This window comes from Epinephelus fuscoguttatus, linkage group LG8 (assembly GCF_011397635.1).
Source record: "Epinephelus fuscoguttatus linkage group LG8, E.fuscoguttatus.final_Chr_v1".
NCBI classification, from domain to species: domain Eukaryota; kingdom Metazoa; phylum Chordata; class Actinopteri; order Perciformes; family Serranidae; genus Epinephelus; species Epinephelus fuscoguttatus.
The window spans coordinates 30,627,846-30,653,636 of NC_064759.1; the positions used below are offsets into that span (position 1 = coordinate 30,627,846).

At 43.4% G+C, this 25,791-nt stretch overlaps 2 protein-coding genes across 7 annotated transcripts in view; one reads left to right on the forward strand and one right to left on the reverse strand.

Annotated features, from left to right (window-relative positions):
• Window positions 1–5,473, reverse strand: part of prelid3a (PRELI domain containing 3A) — a 26,998-nt gene extending 21,525 nt beyond the window's left edge. The window contains exon 1 of the mRNA XM_049584477.1: window positions 5,338–5,473. The gene's annotated coding sequence lies outside the window, so the exon portion shown is untranslated. The remainder of the gene's footprint in view (window positions 1–5,337) is intronic.
• LOC125893667 (protein SOGA3-like) overlaps window positions 1–23,570 on the forward strand; it is a 23,798-nt gene extending 228 nt beyond the window's left edge. The window contains exons 1-12 of one of the 6 annotated variants that reach the window (XM_049584464.1): window positions 178–771; window positions 946–1,758; window positions 1,999–2,223; window positions 2,318–2,476; window positions 3,002–3,073; window positions 3,449–3,768; window positions 4,035–4,194; window positions 4,705–4,774; window positions 4,987–5,533; window positions 5,654–5,783; window positions 6,127–6,243; window positions 9,999–10,117. In XM_049584464.1, the coding sequence (XP_049440421.1) occupies window positions 1,006–1,758; window positions 1,999–2,223; window positions 2,318–2,476; window positions 3,002–3,073; window positions 3,449–3,768; window positions 4,035–4,194; window positions 4,705–4,774; window positions 4,987–5,533; window positions 5,654–5,783; window positions 6,127–6,243 (2,553 nt within the window). In that variant the 5' untranslated portion in view covers window positions 178–771; window positions 946–1,005 and the 3' untranslated portion in view covers window positions 9,999–10,117. Of the gene's footprint in view, window positions 1–177; window positions 772–945; window positions 1,759–1,998; window positions 2,224–2,317; window positions 2,477–3,001; window positions 3,074–3,448; window positions 3,769–4,034; window positions 4,195–4,704; window positions 4,775–4,986; window positions 5,534–5,653; window positions 5,784–5,919; window positions 6,244–8,052; window positions 9,680–9,998; window positions 10,167–15,119; window positions 15,423–18,209; window positions 18,768–19,060; window positions 19,141–19,267; window positions 21,159–22,051; window positions 22,088–22,169 lie in introns of those variants that run through there. The other 5 variants (XM_049584463.1, XM_049584465.1, XM_049584462.1 and 2 more) reach the window with 5 other exon arrangements.
• Window positions 23,571–25,791: the final 2,221 nt, after the last annotated feature.

Below are 25,791 nucleotides of genomic sequence, written 5' to 3' on the forward strand. Positions count from 1 at the left end.
AATGTCTGACTGTGGTCCACATTATGTGCTGTACTGTCAGGCCTTCAAGTTGGCTTGATTTACTGTTGCTGCTCCCAGTTGTTTGTAAGGAGAAAAGAGGGACAGGAGCTTTTCTTTCTTCCTTGATTAGACTGATTTGGTGTTCTTTATTCAACCAGGACTGAGTGAGGTATTGTGTTGATGGTTTTTGGTGCTTTAAAAACCAATGAGACAAAGGAAAAAAATGTATAAACTGTGCCAACTGTGGAACAGGTACAGGAAACGTTGTGTCGGTTGCTTCTGATACTTTTCTAGCTCATCTTCCATCAATTTGAGTAATGAGTCATCGGGGATGTTGTATATCAGGAATAAGATGATGGCTGACGGGAAAAGGCTGAACTCCTCTAAGCCTGGATGTGGCTTATTTTGTATCGAGGAGCTGGACCGTCCTTTGTGTCTTTTGGGTCAGTCGAGGATCAGATCAAAGGCCACTCAAAAGATAATTTCTGTCATCTGAACAGGCAGCGCGGATTAATTGGCTGGCTGATTCTCCAGGTTTTAATAGCCAATGACATTGTCTTCTCTTTGCTCTCCCTCTCGGCCATTTGCCCTTTCGGCAGCGCACATGACGCAAATGACTGTCTAATTGCCCGAGCTGCACTGATCTCACACTCATCTCATCAAACAGGGGCCGAATGGCCGACTGCATAATCACTGGTGGTCACGTACCTGTCTCTGGGCGCTAGCCTAATTAGCCTCGCTTATATTAAAAAGACACATCTAAAATTCATGGTGCGTCCTGGCTGGAGTGCCTGTGTTTTTAAATAACCAAATTATTTCGCTTTTCAGTCTAGTCAAAGTAACAAACTTGGATTATTTGGTCGACCTGTAGAGGATAACCTTTTCTTATGAAGCTGTTTAGCCTATACATCCTTTGTAGCCTTTTGAAAGTCTATTGTTTTCCAGCTGCAGGGATACTGGTGAAAGAGATGGATGTTGTTGAGGATGAGCTGAGCCTTTGACACCATGATGAACCCATCCTCTGCCGACTCCCCGCGGCAGCCAGACAATAGCAGCCGGAAGCAGCAGCGGTCGTCGTCACCGGCCGGGCTCAAAGACAGTGGATCTAAAGCTACACATAAGGGCAGCAACTCGTCAAAGCCCATCACGTCAAAGCAAGCAGGAGGAGGAGGAGGCGGAGGAGGGAGAAGCAGCCGAGGTCATTCTCCCGTTTCCACAGGCAGGGAGCGGCAGGCCGGAGGCGCTCCTGCCGTCAGAGGCGCGGCTGCTGTCCAGGCTGCTGGTGCTGAAAGCCCGACGCTGAGCAGGCCCGCGGCGGCGGCAGACAGAGGCAGCATCCCGACACCAGAGGACTCCCCCCGTCCTGCCGCTGATGCCTCCGCGCCACCCAGAGCAGATCCGAACCGCGTCGTCTCCGACCAGCCCTGCGCATCCAAATCCCCCAAACTGAGGAGCAAAAATCCGAGAGGTGGGGAGGCCGCAGCGGCGACGAGCGGCAGCAAGAAGAGCTCCAAAGGCACAATAGGCTGCGGACCCGGTTTCTGGAAGGAGGGATGCTTGCAGTCCGAGCTGATACAGTTTCATTTGAATAAGAGCTTGGGGAAGAAAGGGACAAAGATGCAGACGAAAGCGGCATCACCGCCGGCCTCAGAGCCGGAGCTGTCCCCCGAGCCTGACTGTCCACAACCGGCTGCACAGCCAGACATGAGACTTCAGGACGATATAGAGAGGCTGGAGGATGAAAACGAGGATCTTAAGGTAAATTGGTAACATATTACAGGCCTGGTAATGCATATTTGTTGAGGGAAGTTGTCATTTTTTGCATGCGCAATGGTCGCACCTGTTGTATTTGCCTACAGGTTGATTAATGACTCCTGCACGTTGCTGCGTGCTTTGTTTTGAAAGTGTGTTTTTAAAGAACTGTCCAACTTTTGTTTTTTGGAGAGCAGATTTAATTATTTCGAGATGCATTTATTTATTTACTCCGTGTTTTGCAAGACTGAAATCGAGGAGATGCGGGCTGAGATGGATGAGATGCGGGACACCTTTTATGAGGAAGACGCCTGCCAACTGCAGGACATGCGCAGAGAGCTGGAGAGAGCCAACAAGAACTGTAGGATCCTTCAGTACCGATTGAAGAAGGCTGAAAGGAAGCGGCTCCGGTTTGCAGAAAGTGGCCAGGTGGATGGAGAGCTGCTCAGAAGTCTGGAGCAAGACCTCAAGGTGAGTTTACGGTGGGTTGAACATCATTCTTTTCCCTCATATCTATGAATAGTAACATTTTCTCTCTTTCCTTCTGTCTCTGTCCCACTCCCAGGTGGCGAAGGATGTGTCTGTACGCTTGCACCACGAGCTGGAGAATGTGGAGGAGAAGAGGACAAAGACGGAGGACGAGAATGAGAAGCTGAGGCAACAGCTAATAGAGGTGGAGGTCACCAAGCAAGCCCTGCAGAATGAACTGGAGAAAGCCAAAGAGGTGAGGGGCTGATGTGGGAGTGTGTTGTGTAATGTTTTTGTAATCCTCTGTGTCTTTGTGCTTATGAATGTGCCAATGTAAATTATGGCCCGAACCATATTGAATTTAGGTTGAAGATTTAATGAAATGCTAAATGCTAAAGGTTCAGACTGGGAAGAGGGTGACAGAGCAAGAGGCAGTAATGGCGCACTCCCACTGCCCAGATTTATGTCATAACATCTGTTTTAAGATTTGTGGGATACTTTTTTACACTCACAAACATGATAAAAGGAATAACAAATACAAGTTCTTTTGGTGGATGTTTTTCCTTCAGGCATTTAATATTATGCTTGCACTGTGAGCACTGTGACTTGAATTTGAATATTTTACCAGAGATGTTCTCGAGGGTGGCTTTAAACAGTCCTGTTTTTCCAATACTGAGCCTTCACTGCTCCATAAATCTGGATGATATCACTGCCTTCAGTAAGAAAACAGTGAGCTGATGATGATGATGATGATGATGATGTAATGACTGTTTCCCTGCAGCTCTCACTGAAAAGAAAAGGAAGTAAGGATGGGCAGAGAGCAGAGAGAAAGACTCCACAGACCCCTGTTGAGGTGAGTCAGCATTTACAGTATTAGATTATAATGTTATGAACTTGGTGGAGATGTTTAATAATGGGGTTGTTTTTGCAATGCGGTTTCCAAATTAAAACAAAATGTAATTTACAGAACAAGGCATCAGAGAGTCATAATTGGAAATCAGTGAGAGTAACATGAGGAAAAACACAACTATCACTCCATTACAATATGTGCTGGGGCAATGATACTGATCCCAACGATGTTGATTTTAAGCATGCTACCAAACTAAATAGAATTTACATGAGAAAAACTACAAAGTGTATTTTCTTACTTGACTTTGTAAAAATGAATTACCACTCATAAGACTGAAATTTAATGGACAAATAAAGAATGCCTCTTCTCTTTTCACAGGAAGAAAACGAGGATCTGAAATGCCAGCTGGCCTTCATCAAGGAGGAAGCCATCTTGATGAGGAAAAAAATGGCCAAGATTGACAAGGAGAAGGACCGACTGGAGCAGGAGCTGCAGAAGTACCGCTCCTTCTACGGGGATGTGGACAGCCCACTGCCTAAAGGTGAGGCTGGAGGGCCTCCCACCACCCGTGAATCAGAGCTGAAACTCCGCTTACGTCTAGTGGAGGAGGAGGCGAACATCTTGGGGAGGAAGATTGTGGAGCTGGAGGTGGAGAACAGGGGGCTGAAGGCTGAACTGGATGACATGAGGGAGGACAGGTACTTTGCTTTCATTTATGAGATCTAGATGATTGAAACACCAGAAAAGATTGGTTGGAATATAATGGTACTTGTAATAGAAAGGAAAAGCGTCATATTTCTATATTAGGGAGAATTCAATCCATATTTTGTGAGAAGGAAAATCATTTTCATGGTAGAGTTTAACCAGAATGTTTGGTGAAGCCTCTTTTCCCCCAAAAAATTGAATAGAAAAGAGGGGGCTGTAAATTAAATGTTAGCTTATCAATGCTTCTTTCTTCACCTAGTCTTGCGGCAGCAGGACTGGACAGCTCTGGTACTGGAGGTCAGCAGTGCAGAGAGCAGGGCGAGGCACTGTCAGAGCTGAGGCAGCAGCTTCAGCTGGTGGAGGATGAGGCAGAACTTCTCCGCAGGAATTTAGCAGATGTGGAAGAAGAGAACAAAAAGGTAGATGGTGTAGACTGTGCTCTGAAAAGGGTGAATTTACTCAACAGGTCCACTGCGTTGTTACTGCAAGATGCCGGGACGAAAACTACTTTCAGTACGACTGCAGCACAGTAACTATTTCACAACTGTATGGAAATAACCCCCTTCAGTTTCTCTGTCTGGGACTGTTATTTATTTAACTCAGCCCCTATTTGAAGCCTTGTTAAGCAGTGTGATATTTTAAAAATTTACATCAAAATGGCACCAGACTGTAAATAATATATGACATATGTTTTATGATATTACTAGGCAGCACAAAGCTTTATTGTCAGTGATGTAAGACGCCATGTTCTCAAGTGTCTCCTCTTTCCTTGTGTGTCTGCTGCTATTATTGGTATCATCAATGACTCTTAAGCCTTTTATAAAAGCTGTCTGTTGTCTAAGCCTCATAGATAAGAAATTTGAATGTGCAAACTAATCATATGCGCAACAGTAAATACACATGTGAATAACATTCAGTTTTATGTTTAGGTAACGAATGAGCTCAATAAACTGAAATACAAGGCTGGGTCCCATGAAGCTGGGTCGAGACATGGAGGAGGTTTGTTTGTTTTTCATCTTTCTAGTGTCTGTAAGTCATTGTTGCAGGGGACAAAACAGCTGCACTGCAGAGCAGGAGATAACCTGTTCTTTTCAGCTTGATAAATCTGTATCAGATGAAAAATGTGTACCGTGAAGCCTCCAGGAGCTGCACATTTAAGTCTCATTTGCAGAGGTGTTCCACTTTTCATTGTTGCCTTGTTTCTACCCCAGGAGGAGCTGACCCCACTAAAGTGGAGGTCCTCCAGGAGGAGCTGAAAGCAGCACGCCTGCAAATCAATGAACTGAGCGGCAAAGTCATGCAGCTCCAGTATGAGAACCGCGTGCTGCTCTCCAACATGCAGCGCTATGACCTGGCGTCCCACCTGGGCATCCGCGGCAGCCCTCAGGACAGTGACGCAGAGAGTGACGGAGGACGGGATGACGACACCCCCTCAGCCTCGGCATCCTCCCCTCGCCTCCTCCCGCCCCACCGCAAGCGTGAGGGCCCCATTGGAGGGGAGAGTGACTCAGATGAGGTGAGGAATATCCGCTGCCTCACCCCAACACGTTCCCTTTACTCACCAGTAGACAGCCGTTTTTTAGCCAGAAGCCTGAAGGACCGGCAGCAGATGATAGACATCCGCATTGAGGCGGAGAGGCTGGGTCGGACCATCGATAGGCTCATTGCTGACACCAGCACTATCATCGCAGAGGCCCGAGTATACGTCACCAATGGGGAGCTGTTTGCCAGGCTGGATGAGGATGAGGAGGGTGGCAGGTATTAAACACATGAAAAGTGGTTAGAAATCTCAGTAATCTCTCCATTTAACTTACCCTCACCCTTTAACTACAGCATTTCAAGAAATATCTCCAAACACACTTTACCTGTGCTCCACAGGATCAGAGAGCACGAGCTGCTGTATCGTATCAACGCCCAGATGAAAGCCTTCAGGAAGGAGTTGCAGAGTTTCATAGACCGGCTGGATGTCCCCAAGCAGGACGATAAACAGGCAGAGGAGCCACTGTCTGTAAGCTGATTGCAAACACATGAATGAATGACTTAATAACTGTTATTTCTGTTCTCTAATATGCACTCACTACTTGTCAATGTCCCCCTTACTCCCTCTGTCCCCCAATCTTTTTATTTAACTGTCACCCATCAAGATGTTTCAGCCCATTATTTTGCTGATCCTCATTCTTGTTCTGTTTTCCTCACTCTCTTATGCCACCATTTTTAAATTGGTATTCCTTTTCACCCTGTTCTTTGTTCTGTAAAGCACACACTTAATGTCATATTACGTACATTTTCATTATTTATTTTTTTACTCATTCATTTGTTTTAATTCTGTTATGTTGAACACGTCACATAAGGTCACTCAAGGTACAGGACATTATCATTTTCCGCGTATGATCCAAGCCATTCATCTGCTCAGATGCTTTCAACATTCACTGGAGACCAAACACCTTGGAGTGACAGTGGACTGCTAGGTGAGTATGTCATTAAACTTTCTGACTGTGACTGATGAGCTTTTTGCTGACTATCTTTGTTCAGGTTTTAAGAAAAACAGTACGTCCACACAGGTGTTTTCACTTACTATGCCTAATTAGACACATCTCAGGACTGTGTGGGCATGTAACAACTGTGCTTGCTAGACATCTGTCTCACTTTGCTCTTATTAGTACATAGAATTTGGGGACATCGTGTAATTGCCCAAATCGCTCAGCCCAATTTCAATTTGAGCAGAGATATAATCAGCCACAGCATCTGAAAAAAACCCTGAGTGGATATGCAGGGTTTTTAATTAGATTCTTAAATGTGAATAAAAATAATGAGAAAATATATAATGTTGCTTACAGGTTAAAAAAAAATCTGTTCTCCAAAATCTGCAGAGCATTTTAAAGGAATACTTCACCCACAACATGACCATTTGTTAATCAATTATTCATGCTGTATTTCCTCGAATTTGTGAAGAAAATTGTGCTTTTCTTGCATGCCTTCCTGGAAAATGGCGAACATATACACCCAACAGCAGAACTGTATCAAAACATTCGTTTACAAGCTCTCACACAACTCATGCAGCATGATCCAAGTCTTATTTATCTGGCCATATGCTCAGTACACATACATTTACATTAAGACCTTACTATTTAAAACTTAACTTAAAGTAAAATATGTCTATGCTCTTTTCAAAGCCAGACTCCAATACTAACGTTTTTTTAGTGAAATTGTACATGTTTGGGAAGTATTAAGCATATACGCCTGGATAAACGAGATGTAGATTATACTGCACAAGTTGTGTGCGAGTTTGTAAAAGGGCAATTGACATAGTCGTTAAACATGGTCCTCAGTCAACCAATAAATCAATATGTTTCCATTTTTCATGAAGGCATTTGGGTTTTCTTCACGTATTCAAGGTATGACAAATTGATTTACAAATGGTTATTTTGTGGGTGAAGCATTCCTTTAAGTGAGGGTTTTGAATTTTCTGTACCCACACAGCCTATACTTGAACCATTAGGTTTCATGTGAAAGCAGCGCCAGTCAGGCCTATGAGCAGTACACATGAATACTGATGTGTTATTACTGTTGGGGCAGTGCACACAGACTATACACATACTCAAGTGCACACTCACAGTAACAATATTGATACTGACTCACTCACATAGCGTCCGTCCCTGAAACAAGAATTTGTCTTTTTCAAGGTCTTCTTAAGCAACTACACTGTCTGAGTCATGATAAAATATCTGTAACAAATCATGCACAGGGAATTTGTTAGGAGTGTTGGCATTTTACCCATAGGCCTACTAACATGTGCGTCATGTGACATTCAGAGTTGTGTAAATTGCCCTTGGGTGGGTCTGACAAAATCAAGCCAGAAATGTGCTGATCTGTTTAACCAACGGACCTGACCACCAGGACGGGGGCGGAACCGGTCCACTTCTTTCATCCCACCGGTGGGATGTTTTACGTCACATATTAGGGCCAGCTGTGGAGGGAGAGAGTGGGAGAGAGACAGGGAGGAAAAGAGGGAGAAAGGAGGATTTTATTTCCCGTTAATGAAAGCATCATTTGAGCTGCAGGCTGTCGCTCCTCCAGTTGTTTTTAACTAAGCCGCCGCATTCCAGTCCAGACTTCACTGCAACTACTTCTTTGGCTGAAATTTGGGGCTCTCGTGGCTGTTTTTTAAGGACAGGACACTCACTGCAACGTTGAATACCATATTGGAGGAAGAGGTAAGGGTGTCTTCACCAAAATGTTTGGTGTGGCTTCAGACGGAAGATGTGGTCGTTTGGAGTTTGTTTTGGGCGCTCGAGCGTAACATTTGATAAAACTGTAGAGAACTATCTCGCGCGTTACTATTAGGCTACTGTACTTAGCCTACAATTATTTAACATTAACACAAGGGCAACACAATACATTTTTTCAGGCCTGACGTAACAGACAAGCTACTGTGAGTCCACATTGGCTTGCTCCTTGTGTTATCTATTATATCAATATGAGTAAAATCCCACCCCTCGTCGCTGTCCTCGTGATAGTCATCCCCCTCTCATGCTAAGATAACGTTAGCAGATGACAAATGGGTGAAGGGTGGGAGTTATCCAGCTGCGCGTGAGAAAAGAGGAAACTAGCTTATTTTAAAACAAGGTAAGACACCTACCGCTTACTTTCTGACATTTAGTGTGCTGCCCCCATGTCGTAGTAAGTGTTTTGTTGCCTCTAAGTGAATGTCTGCTAGCATACAGCTGTTTTGTGAGTATCACGGTGTAAATGGATTTGTTGCCATGGATACAGCGCAAGGTGTTAAGCCAGCGACGTAATTAGAGCAATCCGGTGTTGATTAATGGACGCTCCTCTGGTGCTCCTTCCAGCTATCTGGCTCTAGGAAAATAAACTCTTGGTTACAGCGGGTAAAAATACTCGCTCCGCTGCTCTTACATCAGTGAGCTCCGTGATATTTTTGGGAACTTCTCCCATTCGCGTCGGAGTGGTTACTGGGTGTCTGTCTCTGCCAGCCCTGGATTGTCGCCTACTCTGTGTGGGGGAGAGAGACGACACAGTTGCGTCCGCAGATCTCGATATAAACATGCAAGAGGAAAAGCAGCGCAGGGATGCAGCAGTGAGGAAGTCTTTGAGATAAAAAGATTTCAAAAACAGGATACTGTGGGCTGTGGTACAAGAATGACGGTTTGACCTTGTCTCTGTGAGGATATGGATGGGACCAAGACGTCCAGTCCCGTCGCCTGTGTGAGCACAGCCGTGGATGCTGTCCTGAGCCCTGCTGTGCAGCCGACGGGGGACTTGGTCGGGTTTGGATAAGTGGCGCTTTTAGTATGCAACCAACTTAAAATCAGTTGCAGAGTTTGCAGAACTGTGTCAAAAATTATGCTTTACAGACCAATAATGGAGACTTACAAAATAGCTTGGTGACCAGCTTCTAATTTCCATTAAGGTGTTTTAAACGTTTTATTTTAATGCGTTATTGGAGAAATGTGGAGTGCGTTCATGAACGGCTCGGGGCTGCACGGTGGGGGCGGTGCCGGTGGGGGCTACGTCCCGTCTCAGGGATGGGAGTTTGTGCCGTGCACCAGGATGGACAGGGCAGATAGAGGCAGGGGCAAAAGTCGCAGCCCGTCGAGGAGGATCTCCTCTCCGCCCACCGTCTTCAGTCACATCTACGAGTCCCAGTTCGCCGCTTCACCGGGTGGAGGAGGAGACGGTGGAGCAGGGACGCGGCTTGAGCTCCTCAGGGGACAAATGTGGCCCGGTCCCGAACCCCAGCAGCAGCAGCAGCAGCAACAGCAGCAAACACAACACACGAGGCTGAAAAAGAAATTTGAGGATTTGAAAAGGCGACACGTACAGGATAAAGAAGGATGGATGCGGGAGAAGGAGTCACTGTTGAGAGAAGTAGCTGATATACAAGTGATTGAAATATTTATTACCCCTGTGAAAGCTGAATATATTTCCATGTGTTTTTTCTATGCCAGTATTGTATGGGAAGTTGCAGGTTATCAGTGGCACATAAGATCACAGGGAATTTGTTGTGTTGTGTGGTATAATCTTTTACATTCCCTGAATAATCCTCAGGGCATCAAATTTAAAATTTGCTGTTCTTTTATACATCAGTGTAATCATCTATCATGAGTTCTTCTCCGATTCCACTGTGTGATGCTGCAACTTTCATATGCCAGTTCATCGTCATTTGGTTGAAAAAACTGATGCCAACTGTGTTTCCGTGCAGGGAGGGGAGAACAGGAGGATTCTGCTGGACCTGAAGACAGTTTTGGAGGAAGTGCAGGCGGAGGTGAAGAGAGAGGAGGAGAAGAGGAGCGATCTTCAGCTGCAGTACACCAGAGACAGATGTGCCTGGGAGCTGGAGAAGGCCGAGCTCAAATGCAGGATTGCACAGGTAACTCAGGGATGATGATGATGATGATGACAACAGTGATGTGTGGGTGGGATTTGGGGTTTAAGACTATATTCAAAAGCATCTGCAAACAAATTATTAGTCAGTTGCAGATTTTTCTGTAGTATTTGTGTATGTGTGTGAGAGAAATGTATGCATTACTTTATATATAGCTGTGCATGTCTGGTGTGTGTGCTGGAGACAGATATCCAAATACATAGTAACACTAATCTTGTTTACCAGCAATACCAAAGTAGTCTACAGCGCGTAAAGAATGCTTTATGGCAATTAATATCTAATGTTTCTTATGGGTATCATGTTTGTGTAATTTCTCATGTCTGTGCATGTGTGTGTATGTCTAGCCCCCAGTTTGGTGTAAATTGGGATCACCATGTTTGCCACCCACATGGCAGGGTGATAAGTCACCCTGGCATCCATCCAACTCAAGCCTCAGCTTAGACAAAAGATTTTCACTGGGGAGACAAATGTAGTTATTCCCGCTCAGCCAGACACAGACACCCAACTTGGCTTTTAACAGCCCGCTCCAAGTGGATGAAATATTAACCTGTTGTTGCCTTGGACAGCTACTGTAAAGTGTGTCTCGAAATGGGCTGAAAATACTTGCAGAGTTAAGTTTGCATACCAGTGCCACGCTGTGTCAGGCATTGCACGGAACACTTGAAGGGCCACGCATGGCTGTTCTTCAAAGCAATGTGGCTTTAGGGATTTAGATTTTCTGGTTATATCAGAAGATGGATTTATTTGGTTGCCTAAAAGTAGAAGGGGAAAACTTATCAGAAAAAGAGAAAGTCAGATTCCTCTGTGTACGGACTGTCTTTGTGTGTCGTTGTATCTCAAGTTCTTTTGTGATGTTGTGACGATAGTGTCTTTATCTGCCAGCTGGGCGCCCTCTGATTCCTATCACAGACTTAAAACTGATTGGTCACGCATTCACCAATCACGCAGCCCTCAAATCATCAAATGAAATGATTCTGTGTGAAGTGAAGAACTCAGAAATGTAGTGCCAGAAATTAACAGGGTGGTACAATGACACTGCAGAGCACTTGGACTGCTGCTGACACGATGACACGGGAATGCAACATGGTTTTCCCAGATTACACATCACATACTCACACACACAGATGGTTTAACTGCCATAATGTCATTCCCTCTGTGTGAGTAGATGGCACAATGTTGCTGTTCAGCTCTTCTCTTTGTTGCTGCTGGCTCTGTGCCTTCTCCCAGTGTGTCTGACGGAGAGCCTTATAAAAACAGAGACTTTTACTGTTCTGTTTTGTGTTTGTAAAGCCCATTGTGGCAGCGGGAGAAAGCAGCTTAATCTACTGCAGGTGGTTATACCATGATGCCACACACACACACACACACACACACACACACACAGACTGATGTTTATACCAAGATGCTGATGTGCATAAGCATCTTTATTAGAGGCTGTTTGGTTGCCTGCCTCCTCTGAGAGCTTTGTCAGTCTGGAGAATTAGCGAGGACGTTCAAAGTGTACTATAATTTTGGATGGAATATGCACATACACACACGCACATTCTGTATTGATTGCACAAACAGACCATGTGACTTGGAGTTAAGCCATGCTGGGCGGGGTTGACTCCATTTTAAAAGTTGTTTTGTCTCAATGCTACATCCTGCCACAGTTTATAGTTTTGGGTACGTGTTTACCAAGTGCTAATCTAGGGTTGCTCATTGGGTTTAGAATATATCAAGTCAAGTATTCTGAAATCATTCGCAGCTCAGCAATCAAATTACTCATTTACAGTCTGCAAACTACCTTGTGTCACTCATGGGCGGTTTCCAGTAAATTTGTGACAAGTTCATATGCTTGTAGTTCATGAAAGCAGGATTAAATGTAATGTGGATGTTTGTCGTAGACTAGTTTGTTGAAATCATATTTTATATAAACCTTTCTTTTTAACCATTCACTCTTTCATACTTCATACTAAACAGAACACAAAAATGAGAAGCCTTATAATTAGATTGTATTGCCATTTCATTTCACTTCATTCTACATGAGTTACTGAATAAATCACATGTGGCTTGGAACCCGGGTAAAGAAACAGACAAGAAAGGAATGCATGCAAATCAATGCAAGGATGTCAGTACAACAAAATGAGTGTGACTTAATTTCACTCAGTGCTAGCATGGGTGATAACCTTCTCTGTCATTTTTCACATCTTGACTTCACTGTACCAGCACAGAGGAGATCCCACTTTTTAGCTGTGAGTGAAAACTGAGGGTCTGAAGGAGATAGAAAGTAATACTTGTTAGGGCTGTTTGAATGCTAATACTGATTAGGCTGACAACAATCCAGGATGGCGTTAAGCTGAAAAGCAATAGTAGAATCAGCATGCATGTCTGAGAAGATTCTTGCAGTATTCTATAATAAACTTTAATATTCTGGATGGCTAGCTTTTGTTCATTCATTATTTCACATTTGTAGAGAGACTTTGAAATAGCACACATTCATAAAAAGGCAGCCAGACCTACAGTAGAGGATTATCCAAGTTAGTGAATGGAACAAGCGGGGGACTTAAGGACCTGGGTCCAGTAAGTTGGAATTTTTAGGTCACTTTAAGTGATGCCGTAAGGGAAATGGCATTTGCACATTGTCATGGTGAAGGTGTCCTTATCTGTAGTCAAACAGGAGAGTCTGCTTAAACTAAAGTGCTGCAGTATTGCTTTATAAATGAAGTTTAATGCATAAAATTTCCACATCTTAAATTATTTTAACACATTTTTGGCTGCGGTCAGCAGCTGGTTTTTATCCCTTTGTTTTTTCTTATGATTAGTGGAGAAACTGAAGCTCTGGGGCTCCAAACAGTTTAGCCAAATCATTATATCAATTTGAATTTGGCTTAGTTGAGGCTGTGTGTCATAAATTCTTCTAATTCTACGTTCTAAGTAAACAAGTGAGTTAATTAAACATGACTACATTTGTATCTCATGAACAGTTGCATGCTTGTTCTATTCTTGAGATTTTAATTACACACCTTCACCACAGAAGGCTATGGCTGTGAATGTAACTACTGTATGTTGTTTCCCCGTCCTTTTTGGGCACTTCTACCGCCAAATACCAAGCGAGCATCCAAGGTCCCAGGCAGAGGTCTTAGGCCGGATATTTCCTGGCATATTTCTCCGCATGCCTCTGATTTATGAAAGCTGCTGGCAACTAGGAGACATCTCACTCTGCCTTAGCAGCCAACTCCCCCCTCTTCCTTTTACCTCACCTCCCCTAGGAATGTGACATTGTACAAGGCTGTGTGTCCGCTATTTATAGTGGGTCACCGTGGTGACACAGTTACCTTTATATACCCTGTGCCATGCAGTGACAGACAGGGTGTCCAAGGGTAGCTGGAGAGGGCTCCTACAGACTGATTTAATGTGTGTGCATGCATGGGTGTGTCTTTTCTGAGCTGGCTGTAATGATGTTGACCCATAACCTTGTTTGCATGTAAGGTTCCTCCAGAGTTTGCAGACTTTGCCATCTCAATCAATAAAAATGGTCTTCAGCTCTTTTATTTTGCCTCCAACCCTCTTATTTTTGCACTTTCACTATTTGTTTACATTTGGATGTTTAAATAGACTGCGGACAGCACCCATCAACATCCATCTGTAATTGTGGAGAACTTTGAGAAGAGCCACAGGCAGACAGAAAGGGTTGACTTGTTTTCCTACACCATAATTTCATGACCCCAGGCCACAGGCAGAAATAGCACCATGACCGGGGCTTGTAAGAAGGCTTTGGTCGCTGTCTGTGACTGAACACTGAAATAACACACTCAGGCATGCTCGTATGCATTCTGTCCCCCTTTCTAACACACACACACGCACACTGCATACACGCACATGTAACGATGCACATGCACGTGCACAGGCGTTGTCTTGGGCTCTTTCCAGTTCCAAAACCAACATTTTTTTACAAGCAACAAAAATGCACATATTTACCACAGAATGCACAGATCTATGTACTAAAACACACTCTTATTCTTTAACACTGCAAACGAGGAAAGCCTCTAGATCAGATAATGCCCCTGTATTATCTCATTGGCAGAGGACATTTCAGATTAGTTTTCCTAGCACCATTATCTAATTTAGAGGTCCAAATCAGACCACCGGGACTTGAATATTTGATGTTATCAAAATTGGTCTACAGTGGACTGTTTTGTAAAATTTCTCATTCATTCTAAGTAGTGACAACGTTGCTTTTTTGCTTACGTTTTTGTACCCACCACAGTGAAATTCCCAGGGGAAATACCCAGGGTATTTCACTTCGAAAGGGCATTGAATAGAGGCACTCAGTAATGTTCTCATTAAAACAAAAATGTACCATTAAACCTAATAGAATTTGCATTTTTGTAAAGTATTATAATTAGTCAGAAATCAGAAAAAATGAGAGGTCCTCTTTATGTGAATCTGTGCTTCTCTAAAAACTGGTACACCAGAGTGTGATTTGACTGAGGCCACATGCATCCTCTGCAGTGGCTGCTGTGCCTGAATCTGCCACATCCTGCACTGCATCCTGTGTTAGTGAAGTAACATAGAAAAAAGACTTGAACTCTGAACCCATAAACCCTGTGTGTGAGTTCTTACAGGATATTCATCTGTCAATTCCTCTCTCTTTTCTCCCTCTTCCCTCCTCTGAACCCACTCACACTTGTCCCCGTGGTACATTATTCCTTCACTTCCTCCACCTTCTCTTCCTGCCACTCCTTCATTCTCTTAATTCCACTTTTAACAATTTCTCTCATTCCTGCCTGGTCATCTGGCTCCAATCCTCTTTTTCTCCCCAACTGCAATCTGTCCTTTATCACCACGGACTGTTTACTCCACTGTCTCTCCCACTCCTTCCCTTTCCATCTCCCTGCTCTCCTTTCTCTCCTCCTCTGTGCCCTCTACACTCCCCGTCCGTTTCTTTCTCTTCAGTTGGAGGCTAAAGAGGGTGCTGGGTTGGTCAGTGGAGGGGTCCAGTCAGGAGCAGGTCCTGGTGCTGTGGCGTCACGGAGTGCTCGAGAACAGCAGGGCGAGACATCAACACTCCGCCGGGAGAGGGAAGAGCAGCGGAGGCTCCTGGAGGACACACACTCTACAGCCATGGACCTGCGCTGTCGCCTGGAGCACAATGAGAGAGACTGGCTAAGGGAGAAAGCCGAGCTGCTGGAGAGGTTCGACATGGAGAGGAGGGAATGGGAGTGCCAGCTGAAGGATATGCAAAGGAAAATAGAAGAGGTGAGGTTTAATGATTTGGTTTGCGGTTTAAAGTTGGATTTAGGTAAAAGTAAGATAAAAGAAAACCCTCAAAAGTATGTAATACCGTTCCCAAACTTCTGAAACTTCTCCCCATTTTTTATGCATGATTTACAGCTTCCTATGCACTGAGTAGCCTACAGTGTGTAACCCTTCCCTCCTACACATCCTGTTCACCATCATCACTGTCAAAACAATATCCGTGATCAGTGCAGCTGCAAAGTATGAGGAAAGGAAGGAGTGCACGGAGGATGACGAGAATTCTGTTATTTCTCTAATCTCTGTGTCCGAGCCAGAGGCAGTGGTTGAGACAGGCTATCCTGTAGTGATGTAGACAGAGAAGCTGGCATGCAACAGAAACACATTGAGATTCAAGGAATACTTTACTCTCCAAATGACCATTTGTATATCAATTACTCACACTGTGTTACATTGGATTTGGGAAGAGAACTTTGTTTTCCTTGCATGCCTCCATAGTGAATGAAGAATCCAAAAATGGAGAAAATTCTTGATGAACTGAAGCAAAAGTGGTCTGTTTTTAACTACAGCAAAACTATATCAAAACAGCTCTCACGCCACCCATCCAGTATGATAAGTCTCATTTATATATGCTCAGTACTTCCCAAACAGACAGCCCTCTATGATGGGGAACTGACCTAAAGTTGAACTTATCTGTGCTCTCTTCAAAGCCAGACTCCAATAACAGTGACAGTAATTTTACCCACTGAACACGAGAGCTGCTGGTCTACCACTGCCTCGTTTGTTTGTGTTATTGTGTGATACCAAAGTCACACAATAACACAAACAATCTACCAGTCGAGGCAGTGGTTGAAATTCCTCTGTGCTGGGGAAGTACTGAGCATACTGGATAAATTAGATTTTGATTATACTGCATGAGTTGTGCAAGGGTTTTGTAATTGGATGTTTTAATGTATTTTTGCTGCTGTTAAATTATTAAACAATTTCTTTGATGGCTAAAAACATACTCTTCTATAGGTGGCTATAATCTGTGATAGTCAAAATACCAAAACAGAAAAGTGTATTCACTGACAATGATATAAAATGCACTCATATGGCACCCTTTGTTTCATCTTTGTGTCAAATTATTCAGTCATTTTTTTAATGAGAAATTGAATGATTGAGCAAAACATTACTTTTCTCTTCATTGTTTGTGTTTGGAAATATGCCCGAACATGTTAATTAGAGCTAACTAAATAATGTTTTATGCTGCTCTCTTGGCCAGGTCACTCTTGAAAAGGAGATTTTAATCTCAATGAGGCTTTTACCTGGTTAAATAAAGGATATATATTAGATCTGCTTGACCGCTAGTTTCAGCTTGTATACTTAAGTAGAATTGTGCTAGGGGAATATGAGAGAAAAAGCTGAAACAACTAATGGATTAGTAGACTGACCAAAGAGTAATCTGTAACTATTTTGATAAATGATTGATAAAAAATACTTAAAATTAGCTGGTTTCAGATTCTCAGATGTGATTATTTGCTGCAGCATGATAGTAAATCCTCTTGTCTTACGTGACAGTAAATATCTTAAGGTTGTGAATTGTTGTTTGGACAAAACAAGCAATTGGAAGACTTCATCTTGAGCTCTATGGATTCGTTATAAGCATTTTTCATTATTTGATAAACCAAATGCTTAATCAATGCATGGACCAAGTTTTTCAGTAGATTTATATATAATGAAATGAAATGCTAGTTGCTGCCCTAAAGAAAAAGTTGAACTTTTTCAGCTTGTTGGGATAAAATGTGGAGTTAGATGAGAATTTGTGGATAAGAGAGTCTAACAAGATAAGACCGGCCAGAGAGGGAAGTAATTCAAAGCAAATTAATGAGCCTAAGAGAGAGGGACAAAGGTAAAGAACGAGATAGTGTAGCATGGGTGGTGACAAAAGCCTGAGTCAAAATCTGACATGCCCCGAGGAGCAGATTAGAGTTTTTAATGAGGGAAGGCTTACAAAAGTAGTTGGACAGAGTGCGAAGGCCCTGGAACAATTTGCTATGAAAAGAACATGTGGCTCTCATTTGCCCCTCAGAGACCGGAAAATGAGAGAGGAAAACAGCAGTGGAATAAAGCAGGCTAAAAGGCAGTAGTCCCATCTAGACATTGCGTGATGGGAAAGGAGCCCAGTCAACATGAAATAGTTAGGCTACTATTTTGGGATCCCATGGTAGGAGGCCAGAGGTTATCCAATTTTATTTGAAAGAATTCTTTGAATGTTTTTTTTTAATCCTCCGCTGCAGCCTAAATATGTTCATAAGATTCGTTGCTATGGTGTCTCGCCTGACTTCTCGTCATCCCATATTAGTTTGTGAGTGTGTGTGTGTGTGTATGTGTGTGCAGTAGATACAGTATAGTTCTGTTAGTGTAATATATTATGACATTGACATTCTTTATATCATCTGATCTGTACATTCTTGACCAGCATTCTGTATTTCACCTCATTCATAAACATCCAGTAAGAGTAGAGTCATAACAAAGGCTGTATGCTAATAATCTATGGTCCTTTTAATACAGTACTCTGACTCAGGTGTACCTTTGTGATCTAATAGATAATATTGTAATACAAAAGGTTTATGTAACTATTTGAATGGAAAAAAATTTTGCTTGAATTTGGTGATAAAATTGTTGATTTATGTAATGTTGCTTAATTATTGCAAAATCCAATGTTGTATTGTAAATTACAATGTTTCTATCAATCAACATAAGACTAATAATGTATGGCTGACCTCTATTTGCTCTTCCTGTTTCTAGCTATACTGTGACGTGAGGACCAAGCGAGACGGGACCGGACTGCACAGTGGGAAGCAGGATGACGATGTTGTACACAGGCTTAGCATACGCTCAACCAGCACAGGCTCCAGTCTGCTCAGTGACAACGAGCCGCTTAGCAGCAGCAGCCAGTCAGAGCCAGTAAGACAGCCACCTTTACCTGGCTTTGGTCACAACAGGAACATCAGCGGCAATGGTTGTGTTGACAGAGGTGGTGGCCAACCCACCTGCTTCCAAGCCGACAGCCTCTTTGAATTTGATGCTGGTGGTCAGCTCACTCAGAATGACCATTCTCTACCTGAGCTGGTGGATGAGTTAAGATCCAGAGGCACTTGGCAGCAAGACTCAATCGCTGCTAGCATGAAAGCTGTGGATGCAATAGAGCTGGAGGCTTTGTGTCATGGAGCTCCTGGATGTGGAGTGCCACAGCAAAATGTCTCTCCAGGTACCGAAAAAAATGTTAGTCCTGAAGAAAGACCTCTCTGGGCAGAGCTGAGTTTCGGCAGTGACAAGAAGAAGAACACCACGGCTCTCAATGCTGTGAGTGTTTCAAACTATATTTTTGATTTGTTAAAAAAACTATATAAACAGTATAGACACATTGGTGTGGCCATCATCCCTTGCCTTTACTTTGATTTTTGCTCTGTGAAACCTTGTTTTATTATCAGTGTTCCTGTGCGACCTCCTGTATACCTGTCTTTGCCATTCCTCAGTTACTTTGAATATATAATCCTCTTTATGTACCTCATCATCAAATTTACTTGTGTAATACTTCAACAATACACCGTATCCAGTATGTCTCATAGTGTCTCTGTCTCTCCTCTGTGTCTCAGGCTCTGAAGGAGATAGCCCGTGTGAGCGAGGAGCTTTGTAGCTACCAGGATGAGATCAGAAAGAAGAGTGGGGATAAGAGGTAATTAAATCCCCTTAGCTATGTTAACTTCCTGGCGTCGACATAGAACTAAGATAATCACGTACATGTTATGTCTGGGTGCTCCTACTGTAAGAGTAAATGCATTTTACTGTTTCATATCCTTCAGGAATCAATCTGAATCTTTGTGCCTACCTGAGGAGAAAGAGATGCCATTTGGCCATGATAAAACCCAACTGGAGGCGGATGAAGCTCCCTGCGACCTCAGCCAGATTTATGACGACCTCCGGGCCCTGGGGAGGGAAAACTGGATCACATTTTCACCAGATAACACCTGGCGGGCCGACACAGGGCAGAGCAAAGCCTGGAGAGCAAGCAGCACAGATCCAGACAGCTACAGAGAAACACAGACAAGCCCTGGAGTACTCTCTGAGATTGATGCAGCAGGTCCACCCATCCCTCCTCGCACTTCCTCCTGGAATCTGAGCTCCCCCACCCTTCCAGACACAGAACTCCACATCCCAGACTCCCCCATGGCGACAGTGAGGAAGTGCCATAGCCCCTGTATTTTAGTGGACAGAAAGTGTAGCAGCCCATCTATTGTTAGGAAATTTGAGGCCATGCTACAAGAAAACGAAGGAAAAGTTTTAATTGACGGTGTTGTAGCATCATGCGCTGTACCTACTAACCCTAAATGTAATATTGGCTGCTGCCACAACCGTTGGTCCTGTGATGCAAGCAAGTTCACTGGCAGTAAGCTGTCGACATATGGGACTGTCCAGAAAAGCTTCTCTGAGGTCAACATACTGACGGCTGGAAAAGAGTTGTGCTCAGATTACTGCCCTGGTGTTGGGAACTTAAAAAGCCCCGAGCTACAAATGCCTCAGACTGTCCAAGAATTGCCTTTAGATTTGCTCTTGTCCTCTCTCGAATTACCACCTGCTTGTCCCAACCTCCAGGGCTCCAGAAGAAACATAATGCTGGAACAAAAAACAGCTGAGTTCAACAGAACTTTGTTTCAGGCTGAGATGGGTCGTGGTGTAGAAGAACATGACAGTCTTACAGTAACAGATGCCGGCTCTGTGGGTTACCAGCCAGTCTTAACAGCAACTCGTGCATCAGATGAGATTTTACCTCCCAGGGAGACAAGATTTCAGTCACATTGTACTGATGTCATCACTAGCGACATGGGTGTGCATCCCAAAGTCACGTTATCTCTCTCCACCTCAAGTTCGACAGTTCAGAGCCCCGAGGACCAACCGAGGCGACTGAGATGTGGTCCTGAAGTTCAAGAAGTCAGAATGAAGCAAGAAATCCCTTCTCACCTTTCATCTGAACAGCCACAGATTGGACTCAGGGAGGCAACAACTACAACCTTTCAGAGTCCTGCACACCACTCTGAGGTCAAGCACAAAGTTCAAACAGCAAGCAGTCCCCCCAGGAAAACACAGCACAGAGCAGCCACAGAGGCTCTCTTGTCTGAGCCTGTCTTGCCTGCAAATACCCAGCCAGGTCAGAATGTGGATGCTTCCAGCTCTAAGAATGAGAATCCCCATGGAGCAAAGCCTCAGCCAGCCAGAGTTGGTGTCTCACTCCAGCAGTTGTCTGCTGAGAACAAACAAAGACAGATGACACAGCCAGGGCACCAGGCACAGCTAAGGCATGCGTCTGCTCTTCCTGTTCAGTCGGACTCCTCCAGACCTGGGCCTCGAATGATGAATGACCATCCCTGGAAGGCCCTCACTCTGGCTGCGTACCCCCGGCCTGAGGGATCCAGGTCCAACTACGGGGCAGTGGAAAGAATTCTGAAGAATTACGAGAGTGCAGCCCGGGCTCAACAGAACCAGAGCCAACCAAACGAGATGGCGTCAAGTCCTACTGTTGGTGTCAGGCAGGAGGAGAATGTCACAGAACTGGACATGCTGGACATGGACCCTCTGCCCTTACCTCCCACTCTGAGACACACACAGACTTCACACACCTCACAGGCGCAGACCACACATGCACAGCTTAGCAGCCACAGTGCCATTGCTGTGAAAGAGGTGCATCTCACAGTGCAGGTAGGTAGAGTCTGACAAACACAGTCTGTATTCACACTTTTGTGTATTAGCACCCACCTTGCTACTCAGCAGGTGTGCTATTCTCCTTACAGATGTTAACATTTAGAGTCGTTCTCTTGGAATAAAATATGTAAGTCTGCATTTTGTTTTGACCAAAATACAATTAAAGCCAAACTATATTTTCAAGGCCAATTACACCAGTGGACCTGGGTGAACTCACACATTTCGTTTTGTTTCATTCCGTTCCGAAGCGCTAAGTGATTGCCCTTGACTGAGGACAGCTCCAGTGGGAATGTTGTTTATTTCTGGTATGTGCTAAGAGACAGAAGCGGGCCAGAGCCTCCATTATAATCTGGGCATCTGGGCCATTCCATTGCTTAAAGGCTCCCAACAAAAGGAACTGGCGGTGTGGAATACAAAGTACTTGGCAGGAGGTCCATCACCCTCAACAACTTGTCTTTCATCTTTCAGTACTTCCACGGGGTCTGGAGGTAGTAGTTTTTCTGGCCTTTGTGTAGTAATTACAGAAGTATCTGCAAGAAGCCAGCTGACTAAATGCCATTGGCAGAGCACGGAAACGGGAAAGCTGAAGTGATTACACTGCTTTTAAGTCATGCAAATGTTAACGGAATTGTGGGAGCGATTATCAAGCCAATTTCATTTGACCTCATGAAAAGAATGTAATTAGAGGCACCACTTTAGTTCAACCTCAACCAAGGAGCGCTGTCCAAAATACTGAAGATTCTGAAAATCTGGTAAGTGGCAGCAGAACCACAGCACGTGTAAGGTACTCCACTTGAGACGCTTTTCTCTCGAAAAGAAGAAGAACAGGATCTTGTGTGATCATCCCACATGAGTATTCCTGTTTGAAATATGCCTGTTGTTTTCCCCAGGGTCAAGAAGACTTCAGATGGAACACGTGACAAAATGTAAAGTATCTGAGTGTGTGAATTTAATTGTGGATAGAGCGGTGTGATAATCCTAAATGGTAATTCATTTGTTTCTCCACAGGAGAACAAAGAGTCCTATATCTCCTCCTCAGTTCAGAAGAACTTTTCGAGGCCTGCCCGTCCAGCCAATCGACGCCTCCCCTCCCGATGGGCCAGCCGCTCCCCCACCTCCTCCTCCTCCACCTCCTCCTCTCCCTCTACTACCCCTGTAGTGCCTCCATCCTTCCCCCTCCAGAAACACAGTTCCACTTTTACTTACTCACACGCCTTTCACCTAGAGACTGTCATCATTTGATCTCCACCTCACCGTGTGATTGAACCAACAAGAAGCCTTTGGTGAAAACCTCTGAACACTGAACGTTGCTTTTTCATTACTATTGTACATATCAAACGCAGACTGCTTCTCCACTCCTACAGACTCAGAAGTGCTTTAGTTGTGAGTTCACCAGCTCACTAAGAATGTATGTGGCATCCAGTGGAGCCTAACTGACCAAGGAAGGCAAGAAGAGGATCTGAAGTAGCTTCACTTATTCAGCAGTATGCTCTGATGGACCTGCCAGGCATCACACATAGCCGCAGAGTGAAAACATCACATCCAACGTGTCATTCATTCATGCCAACCATCTGAATGGATGTCCTATGCTCAGGTCTGGATTCTAGCCTTGATTAGTGTAGCCTTGCAGATGTACCAACAACAGACCCTCCACGTCTCCTTCTGTTCTATATACTGTATTTACACCTTAAAAGTGATGCTTGCTCATATTCAAATGATCCAAAAACTTCCAGCCAAATGAAACCGAGAATGATGTATTTAATATGTACTGTATTTTGTATTTTGTGTGCAACATGTTTTGTGTGCTTTTTGCACAAAATATGATGTTACATACACAATATGCAGCATCACGGTGGATTCAGAGACAAAGGCAGTGAAGTAGAGATTTCTCACTAGCATCACTCAGTGTGTGGAATAAAGCAGTGTTGGTTTCTGCCTTCTTGAATATTACTTACAGTACACGCCTGGACTGTACCTTGCCTGTGACTAAAACATTTTGCTTTACATTCATGACTGGTTTTACATTTTTCATAATTGCAGTAACACAAAAAATGTGAATGTGAGTTCCTTTTTTATAACTTTGTACCAAAGGCTGGTTTCTTTACATGCATTTCCTGATTTGAAAATCAAATGCATTGTTTGTTATGGCATTTATTTTTGCTGTCCACCCATTGCTGATGTTTCCCAATCAAAATGTAACATCATTCATGAGAGCCTGCTTTTATGCATAACATAAATAATAATAATGCTTATGAAAAAAAAAAGATTAAAAAGCCTTTTTTCTACTTTTACTAATTCTGAATGGTCACATATCAGGACATTATAGTTTTTTGGGTCAAAGTGGTGAATCATATCATGATGAAGGTGATGCCTTTGCTGTTCTTTTTGTGTAATAAACATACAGACTTAGTGATCTCTCCTCTCTTTTCACATCACTTACCAAAGTATCTACATTTGCATTACACTTGCATTAAACTGTGTGTAGTGTTGTCATGCTGTGCAGCTTTGACTAACTCGTCACGTAATTACACCTCTGAAAATGATTTCTTGGCAGTGTAAACCCATGTGTGAGGCGTGACTGTGAAAGCACCATTATTAGAAGCATTATTATGAAGTAATATTTCAAAAGTTGATTATTATTTTTTCCAATAATATTCAGTATTCGAGTTAAAAGACTACAAGCTAAGCAAGCTATCGTGCCTCAGTGCAGGCCTATGCAATCCTAACAGGCAATGATTTAATAAGCTCTGATCATCAGTCAAACATGGCACAGAAATATTTCTGCATCAGGAGGAGTCCTAGGTGACCGTTCAACTCTCAAATATGAAGCGCCAGAACCAAATGACTGTCTGGCTCCTTCAATCTTGTTGGCTGACACCTCTGGTGACACTGTGATCTCTGCCTCTGAATGATGGCTGCAGAGCTACGTGACAGCAGCAGAAGGACCGCCCATCACTTTGATAGTGTGCGTGTGTGTTTCTGTGCCTTTTTATGAATGTATGTATTCATTCATAAATGTTTATGCATTCCTTTTTATAAATGTGGGTGACTTTGTTTACATCAGATGGTATAATGAGCACAATTTTACTCATTCATGTTTCTGTTTGTCTGTCTGCAGTACAGAAATACCTGTATCAGAGTTTTACTGCTCTGTCTGGTGAATGAATCAGTTTTGCACCTTCAGAAACACACATGCCTATTCACTTACATAAACATACAAAGGGACACACACACACACACACACACACACACACCTCCGTACACATCCTTGGCCCTGAGAGGGACGGACACCTAACCCCTCACCCTGAAACCTGGCACCCTGGGCTGACTGAAATAACAGGTGCCACAATGTTATGGTGCCAGAAATCCTACCCTGGCGCTGATATAAATATAAATATTGTCATCCTTTCCTGATGCCTGGCCTAGCGCTGTGTTGGCTGTCTCACTCTGTTTTCCTGTGTCAAGGCTGGGCAGGAGCTTTGAGTCCCAGTACTGGCCTGTGCTCAAGTCTGGAGGTTTCCAGATGCTGAAACCATTATATAACCAGTGCTAACCGTTTCGATTCCAGTGCTGCTGAAAATACAATAACACTGGAAAGAATTTGTGGAACAATCTGCGTCTTATCGTGCAAACATATACAGCTTGTTTCCATTGATGCTTCAATAAAATGCCATATCCACAACATACACAGACATCAACAATTACCGGCTATGCCCACTATTTGATCTGTGCTGGACATAGCACATTTAGCACCCTATGCAAGCGTCCCCTGGACCCCACACCATAGAAAAACAATCTTTTATATTTACTGTATTAATTACAAACAACAACAAGAGCAAATGAGCAATCAACACAAACAAAGAACAAAATATATGGTCTGTGCAAATTTGCAGATCTTTTAATTTTCTGTACCCGGAAGGCTTTTGCCTTTTCATTTTCTCTCACTCCTCCACCATAGCTATCAGTGCTCCAACATGTTCTGACTGTGATGATCTCTCACTGATGAACACATTAGGGTAAACTGCATTGCCAGGAGACCAGCTGTTAGCATTAGCATCTCCTTGTGTCATTTTTCCTTTTCAGTGCTTGTTTTGTTGCAGCCTTGAATAAAAGAAGGCAGATACAATTCCCATTCACTATATTATGCATACTGTAAGTATTCTGATTTGCAGCTGTGGTTGTTGACTAAGTGTCAAGGCTACATTTTGGCTAGCGACTTTCTGTGTGTTCACAGCAGTGCTTGAAGAAGTATTTAGATTGTTTACTTAAATAAAAGTAGCGATACAACAGTGTAAAAATATATTTACGAGTAAAAGACCTGCATTCAAAGTCTCACTTAAGAAAAAATACAAAGTATTTGCAAAAAAAAATATACTTAAAGTACCCATAGTAAAAGTATTGATTATGCAGAGTGGCCCATTTCAGAATCATATCACAATATTACTGGATTATTATTATTAGCGGTGCATTAATGGGTTCTTCACTTTAATGTTGCAGTGTGTAAGGTGGAGATTCATTGCTTTATAATCTGCTGGGTAGCTTAATCTCTAATAATACATCATAATTTACCTTTTTTTTATATTTAGTATTTTTGATGTGATTCTGCAAAGTAAACAAATGTAGTGGACTA